Below are 13,898 nucleotides of genomic sequence, written 5' to 3'. Positions count from 1 at the left end.
TCTATTGTCCTCTACTCGGAATGTAGATGTGCTTGGAAAAGTCAAGAGTATATCAAAGTTACTACAAGAATTTTGAAAATTACAATTAATGTTTCAGAAGAAACCTACTCGGTTTGCAGGTTCTTTTATCTCTATTCAATGTTAAAAGATGGGAAAAAGGCATCCTTCTATATTAATGCATAAAAACCTTTGGAAAAAAAGTCAGGTATAGTTCATATAAGAAAGAGCTAATACTCTAATTTTTAAGTTCAGAACATCTGAGAAAGCATTTTTTGATCAATACAAAAGTTTATTTAACAAAAGTTTAATGTGAAAATGGACAGGACTCTATTTTTATATTGTAGCAAAACAGGTGCTGTGGAGAGGGGACATGTGGAAGCAGTTGATTTCTCTGGTAACTACAGCCATTCTTTATACTCGTTCCAAGGCTTCTAACATGATGATACTATTTCCTCGTATTACCTAAGAGAAAAGTAAATTTAAAAAGACCACAAGTCATTTAACAGACATACCATGATTAAAGAATTTCACCAAATCATTAATGGTTTTGCAGTATTAAATGTCAATTTGAGGCTTTTTTTCAAGCCACAGGAATACCAATTAACTTGTCTTTTAATCACTTGTGAAGTCATATAAGCACTTTTTAATGAGATGCACATTATCTAGATCAAAGGCTAACAACGACCCCTTTGAGATATCAAGTCTGCAATGACTCATTTCACCTCCTGATGGACTTGCTTTTCAAAATGTAGTAATGAAAATATATTTGAAATAAACAGTAACAAATAAGCAGGGCACAAATAACATACCCATCACTGCCCCTAAGGGATCCATAAATTAATGGGAAAATAAGTGCAATAGAATATGCATGTTAGTTTTGGGTGAAGATCAAGTAGGAAACAAACCAGAATGAAAGTTGTGGGAAGCAGGCTCTATGAAATGGCATTTTAACTGAGTTTTGAAAATTGGGTACATTTTTTATAAGAAAATAGGAATTTCTATATCTTATCTGGGGGATAAGGAAAGAATCTAATTGGCAGTAAAAGATTATTAAGGGAAGTGGAAACAAAGATAGTTTGCACCCTATCTTAGAAGGCCTCAAACACCAATCTTAAAAGTGTTTGGAGACAGCCATTGCAGTACATTGAGCTCCATAGAGACAGTGCCGGGGCAAGTGCGAGCCGGCCGGGCCCTGGGTGACTGTGTGGTCGCTGAGGGAAGGTAATTAAACATGGGCAAAGGAGATCCTAAGAAGCCGAGAGGCAAAATGTTATCCTATGCTTTCTCTGTGCAAACTTGCCGGGAGGAACACAAGAAGAAGAACCCAGATGCTTCAGTCAACTTCTCAGAGTTTTCTAAGAAGTGCTCAGAGAGGTGGAAGACCATGTCTGCTAAGGAGAAAGGAAAATTTGAAGACATGGCAAAGGCGGACAAGGCTCGTTATGAGAGAGAAATGAAAACTTATATTCCCCCTAAAGGGGAAACAAAAAAGAAATTCAAGGATCCCAATGCACCCAAGAGGCCTCCTTTGGCCTTTTTCTTGTTTTGTTCCGAGTATCGCCCAAAAATCAAAAGGAGAGCATCCCGGCCTATCCAGTGGTGACGTGGCAAAGAAGCTGGGAGAGATGTGGAATAACACTGCTGCAGATGACAAGCAGCCTTATGAAAAGAAGGCTGCTAAGCTGAAGGAGAAATATGAAAAGGATATTGCTGCATACCAAGCTAAAGGAAAGCCTGATGCTGCCAAAAAGGGAGTTGTCAAGGCTGAAAAAAAGCAAGAAAAAGAAGGAAGAGGAAGATGAGAAATAAGTTGGTTCTAACAGTTTTCTTTCCTTGTCTATAAAGCATTTAACCCCCCTGCACACAACTCACTCCTTTTAAAGAAAAAAATTGAAATGTAAGGCTGTGTTAAGATTTGTTTTTAAACTGTACAGTGTCTTTTTTTGTATAGTTAACACACTACCGAATGTGTCTTTAGATAGCCCTGTCCTGGTGGTATTTTCAATAGCCACTAACCTTGCCTGGTATAGTCTGGGGGTTGTAAATTGGCATGGAAATTTAAAGCAGGTTCTTGTTGGTGCACAGCACAAATTAGTTATATATGGGGATGGTAGTTTTTTCATCTTCAGTTGTCTCTGATGCAACTTATACAAAATAATTGTTGATCTGTTAACTGAATACCACTCTGTAATTGCAAAAAAAGTTGCAGCTGTTTTGTTGACATTCTGAATGCTTCTAAGTAAATACAAATTTTTTTACTAAAAAAAAAAAAAAAAAAGTGTTTGGAGGGGACCAAGAAACCAACAATGTGCTAGTAAAAATTTCAGTTGGAATGACCAGTTCTGGCAACAGCATTGACAACCTTTGAACAATACTGGACTTAGGGGGCCGAATGCCCTCACAGTTGAAAACCTGTGTATAGCTTTTGACTCCCCAATCGTACCTTGAAGGGGATTGTTTCCAGGACACCCTGCAGATACCAAAATCGACAAATGCTCAAGTCCCTTATATAATAAAGCATACAGTTGGCTCTCCACATCTATGGATTCCCAACAATGAAAAACAGTATTTTCAATCCACAGTTGGTTCAATCTGTGGATGTGAAACCCAGGGACACTGTGTACCTACTGAAAAAAACTGATGTATATGTGGACCTGCAAAGTTTAAACCCATGTTGTTCAAGTGTTAACTGTATAAGAGAATGGGGAGAGAGTTTAGAGGCAAGAAGAGAAGGTATACAGAAAAGGCCCTAGGACTAGCATAGTGCCCGACATAGCCATTCCATAAATGAAGACAAGCCAGATACTTAGGAGAACACAGATGAAATGGCTGGTAACTGAGTTCAAGAACGATAGAAAAATAAGTCAAATTCCAAGGCAAGGGTTCTGTGAATATAGGGTTTGGCAAAAGTAGGTTTATAGTTGTGAGCATGCAAAACAGTTCATTTTTTTTTTTAAATTGATTTTTTACAGAGAGGGAAAGGGATAGAGAGTTAGAAACATCGATGAGAGAGAAACATCGACCAGCTGCCTCCTGCACACCTCCCACTGGGGATATGCCCGCAACCAAGGTACATGCCCTTGACCGGAATCGAACATGGGACCCTTGAGTCCGCAGGCCGACGCTCCATCCACTGAGCCAAACCGGTTAGGGCTAAGTTGTCCTTTTTGATTCAACTTTCCCAAGAAACTTGGACTTACCACTTAGTGGGTATATTGTCCTGTGCTGGGCAAAGAGAGGGATTCAAAGTCTGGGTCTTGCTGAGAAACATCAAAAATTGAACCCAACCTTGACATATTGGGACGACACTCTTAACTGAGCTACCCGGCCAGGGCTTACCTTGACTACTTTTAAATTTGGGTGTGATAAACTAGAAATCCAGGTTAATTATATACTCAATTAAAAATAAAAGTGTGATCTGCGGACTAGCAGATATGCATCAAATGGGCACTTGTGAAAAATGCAAAATCTCAGGTTCCACGCCCCCATCTTATGAGTTAGGATCTGTATTTTTACAAGATTATCTGAGAATTCATAGATTTTTTATTTCTATATTTATCTATTTTTTAGAGAGAGGAAGGGAGAAGCATAGAGAGATAGAACACCAATGAGAGAAAAATCATCAATCGGCTGCCTCCTGCATGCCCCCTACTGAGGATAGAGCCTGCAACCCAGGCATGTACCCAACCAGGAATCCAACCAGTGTTCTTTGGTTCCTTGATCGATGCTCAACCACTGAAACATGCAGGCCAGGTCATAAGCATATTAACCTTTACTACACATTAATATTTTAACAAAACAAAACAAAAAGCACCACTAGGAATAGCTTCAATTATTTTGGGGTAGAATCTAGTTTTTTTTTTTTTTTTTTTTTTGAAAACCCAAGTGATTGTAAATGCTCTGTACCAGTGGTTAATCTTCACTTTACATTCAAATCATCTGCAGAACTTACAAAACAAAACATACAAAAAACAAACCCCTCTAAGCTACATCCCAAACTAATTTGATTCTAAGGTGCAATTAAGATGCAGACCTATTGCTCTCTCATAAAGATTGACTATGGGTTTCTATTATAGAATAAAGCTAAAAAAAAAGACTTCCAACAGCTATTTCAAGCCCAAGGACCTCAGAGGGTTCTACGTAAGATGCAAATCTAACTTAAAGGTAGCTGGGATATTAATCACAGTTGAATGATTGCCAAGTGTTAAACTCAAAGGAAGATGGAAAGTCTAATGTTGCCTATAATTTGCCAAAATTCAGTTTAGTTCAAGATTTTGATAGAGGGAAATCGATGCTTATTCCAAGTGAAAAGTAAGTCTCTTAAGAGAAATGTCACATCTTTACTTACCACCATTCCAATATTGTTCTGTTGCCCACCAGTTGCCATCTCCACACATTCATCTATCACAAGATTCATAAAGGGATCAAATCCCCGTAATATTCCTTGGACATGTCTGCCACCATTTAATTTCACTATAAAAAAAGGAAAATGAAGTTTTAATAAAACTGGCGATTAACTATTAAGTATTCATTAAAAATTAGGTGGAGCCCAGCCAATGTGGCGCAGTGATTGAGTCCACCTATGAACCTGGAGGTCATGGTTTGATTCTGGGTCAGGATGTGTGGTGTGCCAGGTTTCGGGCTTGCTCCCCACTGTGCAGGAGGCAGCAGATCAACGATTCTCTCTCATCATTGATATTTCTCTCTCTCTTTCCCTCTCCTAAAAACAGAAAATAAAAAAAAATTAAAAAAATTAGGTGGTATAAAAAAAAAATTAGGTGGAGTAAAACTCAGGTATGAGATGTGCAATCCACTATCCTTACTATATGCTAAGCACTGGGCTAAACATTTTACATTTACTCCCACGTTTAAACTTACAAGAATCCTGTAGAATTATTCAGATCTTTAGTTCTTGTCTATGTCCTTTGTTTAAAAAAAAAAAAAAAAAAGATAAATTTTCAAATATCACAAAATAGAAAATCCTGTTAATTTTGTGAGAGTGAGGGAGGGCTTATATGAACTTTTGAAAAGTCTGAAGTACTGTGTAATTTATTAAATTGCAAAAATTAGGCAAATAAAACTGTCTAGTTAGAATTTTGCTAGACCTGCTTCTTCATTCATAAGAGGCTGTGTGCTTTGAATCTTTAAAAAGTTGCTCCAAACACTGTATACTGCCAAGACATTTGTAAAGAGCAACTGAATAATTAAAAACAAAAAAGAAAACTTACATGATAACTTCTTGTCCATAAATCTGAAAAAGCAAAGAGATAAAGATTATATAACTGCTAAAATTATATTTACACAATAGGAATAAGTAAATTTAAAATAGTAAAAATCCTGTACTTCTGTAAAGGATGAGTGGGTAATGGGCTACCCTAGTTAGTACTTATACAAAGTAATGTATTTTGGGACTGGGCAAGATAATAAGATGGAATAGGTTTATAATAAATTAATGTACATTAAATTGAGTCTTTATACTGATGTGAATTACAAAAACATTTTCGTCGTTCAATACTGACCTAATTTTCAATGGCTGGATTTTATAGCCGTAATAGAATAAAAGATTTTATTTTTGTTATTTCCAAAACCAAAGAAAATTTTGAAGAAATTAGAAGATGTAATCAAACCACATCCAATCCAATAGCTATATTTGAGACAATAAGTGGTGTTTCATTTAATATTAAGCTTTATTCTTCAATACATAATTATAGTTTAGCAAAATAATTTCATATTTTGAAGATTTAAACAATTGAAATAAGAAAATCCCATCTCAGCAGAGTACTATACCGGATCTAGTACAGGATGGTTAACAAAGGGTTCGAGATCTTCAAGTAACGAGGGAGAGCGTGGGGGAGACATGGGGCCGGGACTTCAACTAGGTCAAATCGGGGAAATTCGGGGGCCTAAGCTGCCTTGGGTAACCATGCCGACCAAGCAAAAATGCGATTTCTGCGCGGTTTCAGGCCCGGAAGCGTGGGACCCTGGCTGGGACCTGGGCAGCCTAGGACCCGAATGCGTACGCCAGGTGCACTGACGGGAAATGGAGGGGCATACAAAGAAGCTTCCAATCACCCGCGGCCCCCGCAGATACTTACTTTTTTAACTCGGGAGGGTGAGCTTTGCTCATGGTGTCCAAGCGAGCTCAAAGATACTTCCAAACGAAATTCGTGGCCGCTCTGGCGCTCCCGCGGTAGGCCCGGCGTCTTGCGTCTGATGTCACCGATCCGTTAGCCAATCGATTGCCGGCAACTTTCACATTTCACCTCGCGATACTAAGGGGAAGCCTGAGCGTCCCGAGCTTCCGGTTGCGTCGCCAGCGATTGGCCAGAGCAGAAGGGTGTGGCCTCGCGAAGTCCATGATTTCGTTTGCTATTCTGTAAGATTGAGGTATATGTCCCGACTCTTTTAAACCACACTAGTCTGCAGTGGCAAGATTTTTTAAAGGAATGAAATGGGGAAAAAATAGATACAGAGGCAAAGCAGCATTGAAAAGACTGTCAAACTACAGTGGGAAGGCAGAGGAGGTTGCGGGGAGGGGGGGCTGTAAGAGATCAACCGAAGGACTTGTACGCATGCATATAAGCATAACCAATGGATAAAAAACACTGGGGGGAGGGGGCAGGCAAAGGCATGTACTGCGGGGAAGGGGAGGCCGGGGGAAGGTCAATGGGGAAGGAAAAAAAAAAGGAGACATATGTACTACTATTTGTAATACTTCAAACAATTAAAAAAAAATAAACCACATGGGTTAATCTCTAATTTTAGTGGATCGTATCGTTTATCTTATTAATATATAGCAAATGAAAATAAGCTCTAGATACATGGGCCCCTGATAATTCTTTGGAATGTATTCCCACAGCACATTGGCTTGCGAAGCCTAGGGTTTCTTTAACATCGCATTTAGTGAACTCTTTACCAAAGAGTAGGGTGACATGCCTCAGTTTCCAATAATTTGAGTCCAGAGCCCGGAAGCAGATTCCCGATTGGATGGTTTTGCTATTCTTGTAACACTGCCTACAGATCCCCACTTAAATGTAAAATGTACCTTGATCCCATACATAAAACATTAAGCACAACACACAAACTCAAACTCGCTGAGGTATTGACTTTCAAGCCAAAAACATAAGTGTAAAAAGTAGTCTCTGACTTGTTCTCAGTTAAGTTACCCAAAATAGGGGAATCCACATTAATGAATAAAATACAATAGGTATTAGAGAAGACTTGGACCAAAATAGAAAAGCCTTGGTGATTCTAAGTACCAGCTGGTTCTCTAAAATTGAATTCATTCTTAATATTCAGGAAAGGCTCTACAGGGGTGGGCAAAAATAGATGTATAGTTGTGAGTACACAAAACAGTCTTTATTCTTATATTATTATTTATTAATTATTGTATTTTCCATATGAACTATAAACCTACTTTTGCCCACCCCTGTATTGAAATGCCAATGATAGTAAAGACTTAGTTAAACTAATATATTTTGTATTCTCTTAGTACTCAAAATCCTAGACATTGCATATTCTCTAGAGGGGTCATAACAGTATCTTTTCTACCCCCTGCTGTTAGTGTTTAGTTGAAACTAGATACCTGACATACTAGCAGATCTTTTTTTTTTTTTTTTTTTTTAGTTTTATAGTTTCTATCTTTTTACTAATATATTAATGGACTTCAAGTAAAAGTGCCCTAGTCTGCCCTTGAAAATTTTCCCATTTACGTATGACCAGGTCCTGCATACAAACCATAACACATAACTTTCATAACTTATTTCACACATTACAAGGAAAAGCATTCTTAAAAAATTATATATTCACTGCCCAGATATAAAAAAACACAATAGTAGAGGAAAATTAAACCTTATTTATTTTTTAAAACCAGACCACTAGGAAAATATATCACAGTCTTGAAACAGCAAACAGACAAGCTATTTTATCATTTCAAGTAATAAGTTGGTAAAAAGTCAAGCTCCTTATCAAAAACAGTAATGTTCCAGAGCTGGGGTAGCAACACTTTGTTGCAAAGGGCCCGGCAAAAGTGGTATTTGGTAATGGGGGGCTGCCCCTCTTTTTTCTCCCCTGACCTTCCTGTTGCCAAAAGATTGTCTTGTTAGGGCTGTTATTTGAGTGGGCGAAGTAAGCAATACTGAATTCAGGTTTCATTCCTGAAAACCAGGTTTTTCCCAAATCCAGTACCTCATAACTCTTAATGAAGCACCAACAGTTCCTCTCTCACTGTGTATTCTGGGATATTGGTATACAGCACAATCAAAACTTCTTTCCCTTCAAGGTAGAGTACCATGGCAAGATTGTCCTGTCTTTCTGCTGTAGACAGGCTTAGGACCCATCACAGCAGCCAGTGAGAAGGAAGGTCTGCTTCCATATCCAGTGTGACACTGCCTCTCATGTTTTTGTAGGGTTTCTGAGCTGAAAGGTGTAATGTGAGAGCATTAAAATGCATATCCATATCTAGGACAGAAACGGATATCCAAAGGAACCTTCTCAAGTTCTTATCCAAACTACCTCTCCCAACTCCCCATCTTAAATGAACTTTATGCCCTTGTATATAAAACCAAACCAAACCAAACAAATACTCAGAAACCGTTTTTGCACTTCTAAATTAATGACCTCATGGATTTTGTTTCACAGCTTATGGAAAATGGTGTGGTAATGCTTCCGGTAAACAGGAGGTTGGCAACAAACAGAAACACCTCTCCTCATCTTCCACTAGACCACTGGCAGGTTAGAGGACCCTGTCAGCTTGTTGGTACCTCAGAGGGCTCTGGCTTGGTTTGAGGGAAATGCCTGCGGCCAGGATAAGCATTTGCCACATAAAATTTAGGCTCTCAAAAACTCTCTGACCCAAACTTTAGCACCAGTTTTTTTTCCATTTCACTTTCTAGGATTAAAACATAAAAGAACCGGTGTCCAGAGGCAAGTGACATATGCCTTAAACTTGCTTCCATCCTTAATTTCTTCATCCCTAAACTGCTTAAAAGACCAAAATTCGCATTCTTCATTTTAAATAGATTCCTGCCCTCAGCCTCCATGGCCAATGAATGGCAAAGACTTCTATTTCTGAATGGATGAGAGAGACTCCTTCATCTTCTTGGTCATCGTTGGAATGAGGTTCATATGGTCATCCACACACTTGGTCACACAACTCTCCAGCTGCTGCTTCACCTGACGCTCTTTATTCCCTGCATCTATTGAGTCTTTGGCTTTGTCGTTGCAATGCATGGTGCACCGGGCCAGGCGGTCCTGTGGCAAGAAGGAAGAGAACAGAGAAGGCTCAGAAGTTGGCCTCTATTTACCGAGTGCTTATCACGTGCCTGGCCTTGTGCTACATACAGTTAAGTCCTTACTTAATGTTGTCATGGAACTGTGGCAAAATGATGTATAAGGATACCAAATTTACCATAGGCTAATTTATATACAGGAGTCAAGTTCCTTTGGTTTCTTATCAATGTTATAACAAATGACATTGTTTGAAGACCTGCTGTGTTTTGGCTTGACATGTATGATCTTGATGAATTAAAGAGACCCTATAGTGAAATTAACCAAGATTATCCTGACTGAAACAGAGGGTGGTACCAGAAGGGCCCAGACAAAGCATTACTAGAAAGCAGGTGAGTGACAGAATACATTGTACAGAAGCCCCTCCCAGGAAGTGAGAAGTAACTAGAGACCACTTACTCAATTACTTTAGTACCAGTTTTTTTCCATTTCAAGACTGACAAACATCTTGATTATTTAATGTCTGTCCTTGCTAAAGAAAAATACTCAACAATTACTTATTAACTGTCTTCTATGTGTCAGGTACTCTCCTAATGGGGGATACAGCAATGAATAAAACAGATAAAGTTCTTGCCCTTAAAGAGCTTATATACAACTAAGGGTAGATAAACCAACAAAATAAATAAGTGGAGATGTTGAGGAAACGGTTGGATATATGAATTTGGAGATGAAGTTGGACTAAAGATATGTAGTTGTCAGCATATAGATGATAATTGTAACCATGAGACCAGAGAACTAGATAGAAAAAAGGTTCAAGAACAGCCCTGGGGACTTCAATGTTCAGAGGCTGGAAAAGGGAAAAGCCAGCAAAGGAGGTCATAAAAGGATGGCTAAGGAGAGAGGTAGAAAATCAGGAAAGTGAGGTGTCCTGGTAGCCAACTAAATAAAGTGTTTCAAGGAGGGCCAAAGTGATCCACTGTGTAAATGATGCAGATAGGTTGAGTGAGATGAGGAATGAGAAATGACCACTGGATTTAGCCCAGTGGAGAGGAGTGGCAAGAGCAGTTCTGGCACAGTAGAAGAGTAAGTCTGATTGGAGAGGGCTGAAATGTTATACAGCAATTCAGGTGTCAAAATGTCAAAGACCCTATTTATAAAATTAGGTGTCAAAATAAACACAAAAATCTTTTGGAGTTTCATGATTTTGAAGACATTATTCCTATCAGAAATTTTAAAGAATTTTATGTAGCAGAATATAAAAATGTATCACATTAGATATAATTTATCCATGTGAACAGAATCCCAGTCTATGAAGAACTGAATAGAAACGGGCCCTGCTTCCCCCAAGTTCCAGAAAAATATACTCAGAGGAAGGGAGTAAAATGAAGTTGTGGCTACCCTTTGCTCCAGACAGGGATTTGGGGGACTCCTAGTGACCTCAGAGGGGGTTGTGAGGCAGGGAGTCAACAATAATAATGCTTTATATAAATGACTGCTCTTTAGTGACATGGGGGCTACCTTCTGTGTGTAGCAAGTAGGGGCTACACCCAGAACGTGTAAATCCACAAAATGATGGTAGGATCTTGCTCTAATCTGTACGCTTTAAGACAAGTGTATTCCACCTTCCTGGGGATTCTGCTATTATATGAATGAATGAATATATGTCTTAGAAAGATTTGTACTATACAGCACACATACATATTATATTTGGTAACTACAGAAAAAAAAAAGCATAGGGCCCTTGGTTACAAACTCCCTCGGTAACTCATTGTTTCTATGGGAAATACAGCGCTCAATCTCCAGTATTATGTCCAAAATTTCAAACTCTGTGAAGACTGGTTGACCATAGCACTGTCACCAATGTTAACAGAACCAAGACACTACAGACAAGAGTTCTGTAACAAATACTTGTCATCTGCAAAAGAGCAACATCCAGGACTAGAGTCCTCTGTCTGGGATATTGCTCACCTGGAACTTCTCCAACTCGCTGGTAACCAGGGCCTGGGCTTGAGCCAGAGGTGCGTGGCAGCGCTCAATGCACTGGTGCACCTGCTGCATGGACGCCTGGCTGTCCTCACAACAGCCAGCGCTGCACCGGAACATGAGGCCCTGGGAAGGGAGGGCAGAGAGAGGTCAGGTAGGAAAGCCCCAGGGACAGAGATGACCAATTAAATGCAACAGGGATTAGGGGGAGGGTCTATATATTTGCACCTTTCCTTAGACTAGCCATCAGGACGTTAAGACCACAAATGGAAAAATTATCCTCAGTGCCTCGCAGAGTGTTTCATAGCCTTCTTTCTCCTATCTCAGCGGCAATTGTTGCCTCCAGGGTTGGTGGACACGGAGGTGGCGGTGGGTCAGATGAAGTCAAATTCTGAAAACCAGGTGCCTATACCCCAGAGTTCAGAGGCCAGCAACCTAGTAATCTAAGTTCTACCAGGGGGTAACCCATCCATTAATTAATGACAAGGGAAACTCACAATCCTTTCAGGGAGGCAGGACAAACACCACAAAGCATCAGGGGATCAAAGCAGAACAACATATAAACCAACGGCCTGTGGCGCGGAGACCTGGGCATGACCTGGCCACTGAGGAGGCCGAGCACGCTCGCCTTCCGGTCTTTCACCTTGGCTGTGCTCTTTCAGCCTCGGGCAGCGCACGTGCAGAAGGGGCCGGGCAAGAGGGGAAGGTGGCGGGGCAACACCTCACACCCGGGGCTCTCTAACCCTGGTCTGGGACCCCCTTCACCCCCGTGCAGGTCGGGGTGATAAACGGCCATGAGCCTGGCGAGGACGCACAAATTTCATTCACTCGGCCGAAGTGCTAGAGTTTCTGCTCGAGGGCAAGGCCTGCTTCCGGGGGCGCCCCGACTGGGTTCTGCGGGGAGGGGGGCGGCTGCGGGAAGGGGCCGGGAGTCGCGGGAAGGGGCCGGGCATGTAGGACCGCACAGCCGGGTTTCCCTCGAATCGGCTCCAGCCCGCTACCTGCATCTTCCGGATATTCTCTCTCTCCAGACTCTTCACCATGGTGTCCACCGCCTCCTGCACCCGAAGCTGCTGCACGTCCGCCATGGCGACCCCGCGCTACACCGCGCAGCGCCGGCACCCACATGGACTCCGCGCCCGGACCCGCCCCCTCGCCGCCGCTTCCCGGGTCACCACGGCCGTCCTTCCCTGCCCACGCCGCCGCCTGGCGGCCGAGAGGAGCAACTGCACGCCGTGCGCTTCCCTCCCCCCGCCGCCCCCGCGCGCTCCCTCATCCCCGCGCGCTCCCTCCTTCCCCGCGCGCTTCCCCTTCCCCGCGCGCTCCCCTTTCCTCGCCGGCTCCCGGCGTGTGCAGTGAGCACCCCGCCCTAGTCGCCTCCGGGAACCGATGGCTCATTCACTTGATCCTGCACCGGGCACCGCGACTGCCTTTCTTTCTCCCCTCCCTTCTCTTCCTTCCTTCTCTTCCAACTCTCAACACATGTTCAATACGTACAATTAACGTACAGAAAAATGCTTAGATCTTAGGTGTACAGCTTGATGATTTTTAACAAACCTGCTCTTTCCCAGTCTCTGCCCTTTCTCCCCTTATTCCCTCACTCCCTTACCCCAGGTAACAATTGATCTGCTTTCTGTCGCTAAAAGGTTACATTTTCCCTTTCTGAAATTTTATATATAGGGTGGGCAAGAGTAGGTTTATAGTTGTTTGGTATGGAAAGTAACACAATAATTAATACATAATAATACAAGAATAAACTCTCATAACTGTAATCCTACTTTTGCCTACCCCATATGTACTCTTTTTTTCTGTCTAACTTCACCTAGCATAAGCTTTTGAGATCCAGCCCCGTCATTGATTCCTGTTCATTGCGGAATGGTAGCCCATTAAATGGACATAGCACAATTTATTTTTCCATTCCCCTGTTGACATTTGGGTCTTTTCCAGTTATTAGCCGTTACGAATAAAGCAGTGACTGAACATTCTTGAGTAAGTCTTTTGTAGACATAGATTTCCATTACTGTTGGGTAAATATCTCGAAGTGGAATTGTTAGATTGTTGGTAGATGTATGTTTATGCATCTATAAAACACTAGTGACTCAGTGCATGGATTTGTGCACACTGAAAGGAAATTAATTAGAAGGTGGCCAGTGGGGCGGGACTGGGCGAGAAGGGCTGGACGTGCCCTGGAGCCAACCTCCCTGGAGCCAACCTCCCGCAGTCCCTCCCTGGTGCCTGTAGAGTGAGCAGGGTCCCTCTGGCAAGTGGGGTCCCTCTGCCTGGCCTGTGGGGATCGGGCCAAAACTGGCTCTCTGACATCCCCGGAGGGGTCCTGGGGTGTGAGAGGGCACTCTGCAAAGTTGCTATGTACAGGGTGTGGAATGCAAATGCAAGTGTGCAATAAACCAGATTCTGGGCCAACGGTGACCCAGCAACAGCATAACCCATGACCCAAGGTGGAATCGCGCGGCCTTGCAGGGAATCAGGCTCCCTTCTCTCTGGTTTCGGGGTGTGTCACCTGAGAATTGCTTCTGCCAAGTCACTGCAGCTTGGCAGCTCCTGCCCCCTGGTGGTCAGTGTGTGTCATAGCAACTGGTCAGACAGTAGGAGGGACACTTAACATATTAGCCTTTTATATATATAGATTATTAGCTTCAAAGGCAATGCAGAGGCTACAGATATTCAAT

General features: G+C 41.8%; 2 protein-coding genes and 1 pseudogene across 4 annotated transcripts; 1 reads left to right on the top strand and 2 right to left on the bottom strand.

The window, feature by feature from the left end:
* Positions 1–90: 90 nt before the first annotated feature.
* On the bottom strand, positions 91–6,226 carry SNRPG (small nuclear ribonucleoprotein polypeptide G). Of its 2 annotated transcripts, none has more exons than XM_080684310.1 (4): positions 6,096–6,221; positions 5,229–5,251; positions 4,349–4,473; positions 91–462 (listed from the first exon to the last, which is right to left on the bottom strand). In XM_080684310.1, exons 1-4 carry the CDS (start codon positions 6,125–6,127, stop codon positions 412–414), a joined length of 231 nt encoding a protein of 76 aa, XP_080540436.1. In that variant the 5' UTR covers positions 6,128–6,221; the 3' UTR covers positions 91–411. The 2 variants fall into 2 exon arrangements, with proteins under 2 accessions (XP_080540436.1, XP_080540437.1); XM_080684311.1 differs by lacking the exon at positions 91–462 and adding an exon at positions 1,716–1,764 and having other exon boundaries at positions 6,096–6,226.
* LOC308256218 (high mobility group protein B1-like) lies at positions 1,093–1,938 on the top strand (annotated as a pseudogene). The gene has a single exon. The product of its transcript is annotated as a high mobility group protein B1-like (transcript).
* A 1,609-nt stretch (positions 6,227–7,835) lies between the features above and the next one.
* Positions 7,836–12,379, bottom strand: FAM136A (family with sequence similarity 136 member A). The gene is made up of 3 exons (XM_080684309.1): positions 12,213–12,379; positions 11,197–11,337; positions 7,836–9,252 (listed from the first exon to the last, which is right to left on the bottom strand). The coding sequence occupies exons 1-3, from the start codon at positions 12,297–12,299 to the stop codon at positions 9,064–9,066; spliced, it is 417 nt and encodes a 138-aa protein (XP_080540435.1). The 5' UTR covers positions 12,300–12,379; the 3' UTR covers positions 7,836–9,063.
* Between the last annotated feature and the right edge of the window lie 1,519 nt (positions 12,380–13,898).

This window comes from Plecotus auritus, assembly GCF_963455305.1.
Source record: "Plecotus auritus genome assembly, chromosome: 8".
NCBI lineage: Eukaryota > Metazoa > Chordata > Mammalia > Chiroptera > Vespertilionidae > Plecotus > Plecotus auritus.
This window is presented reverse-complemented; position numbering and strand designations above follow the sequence as displayed.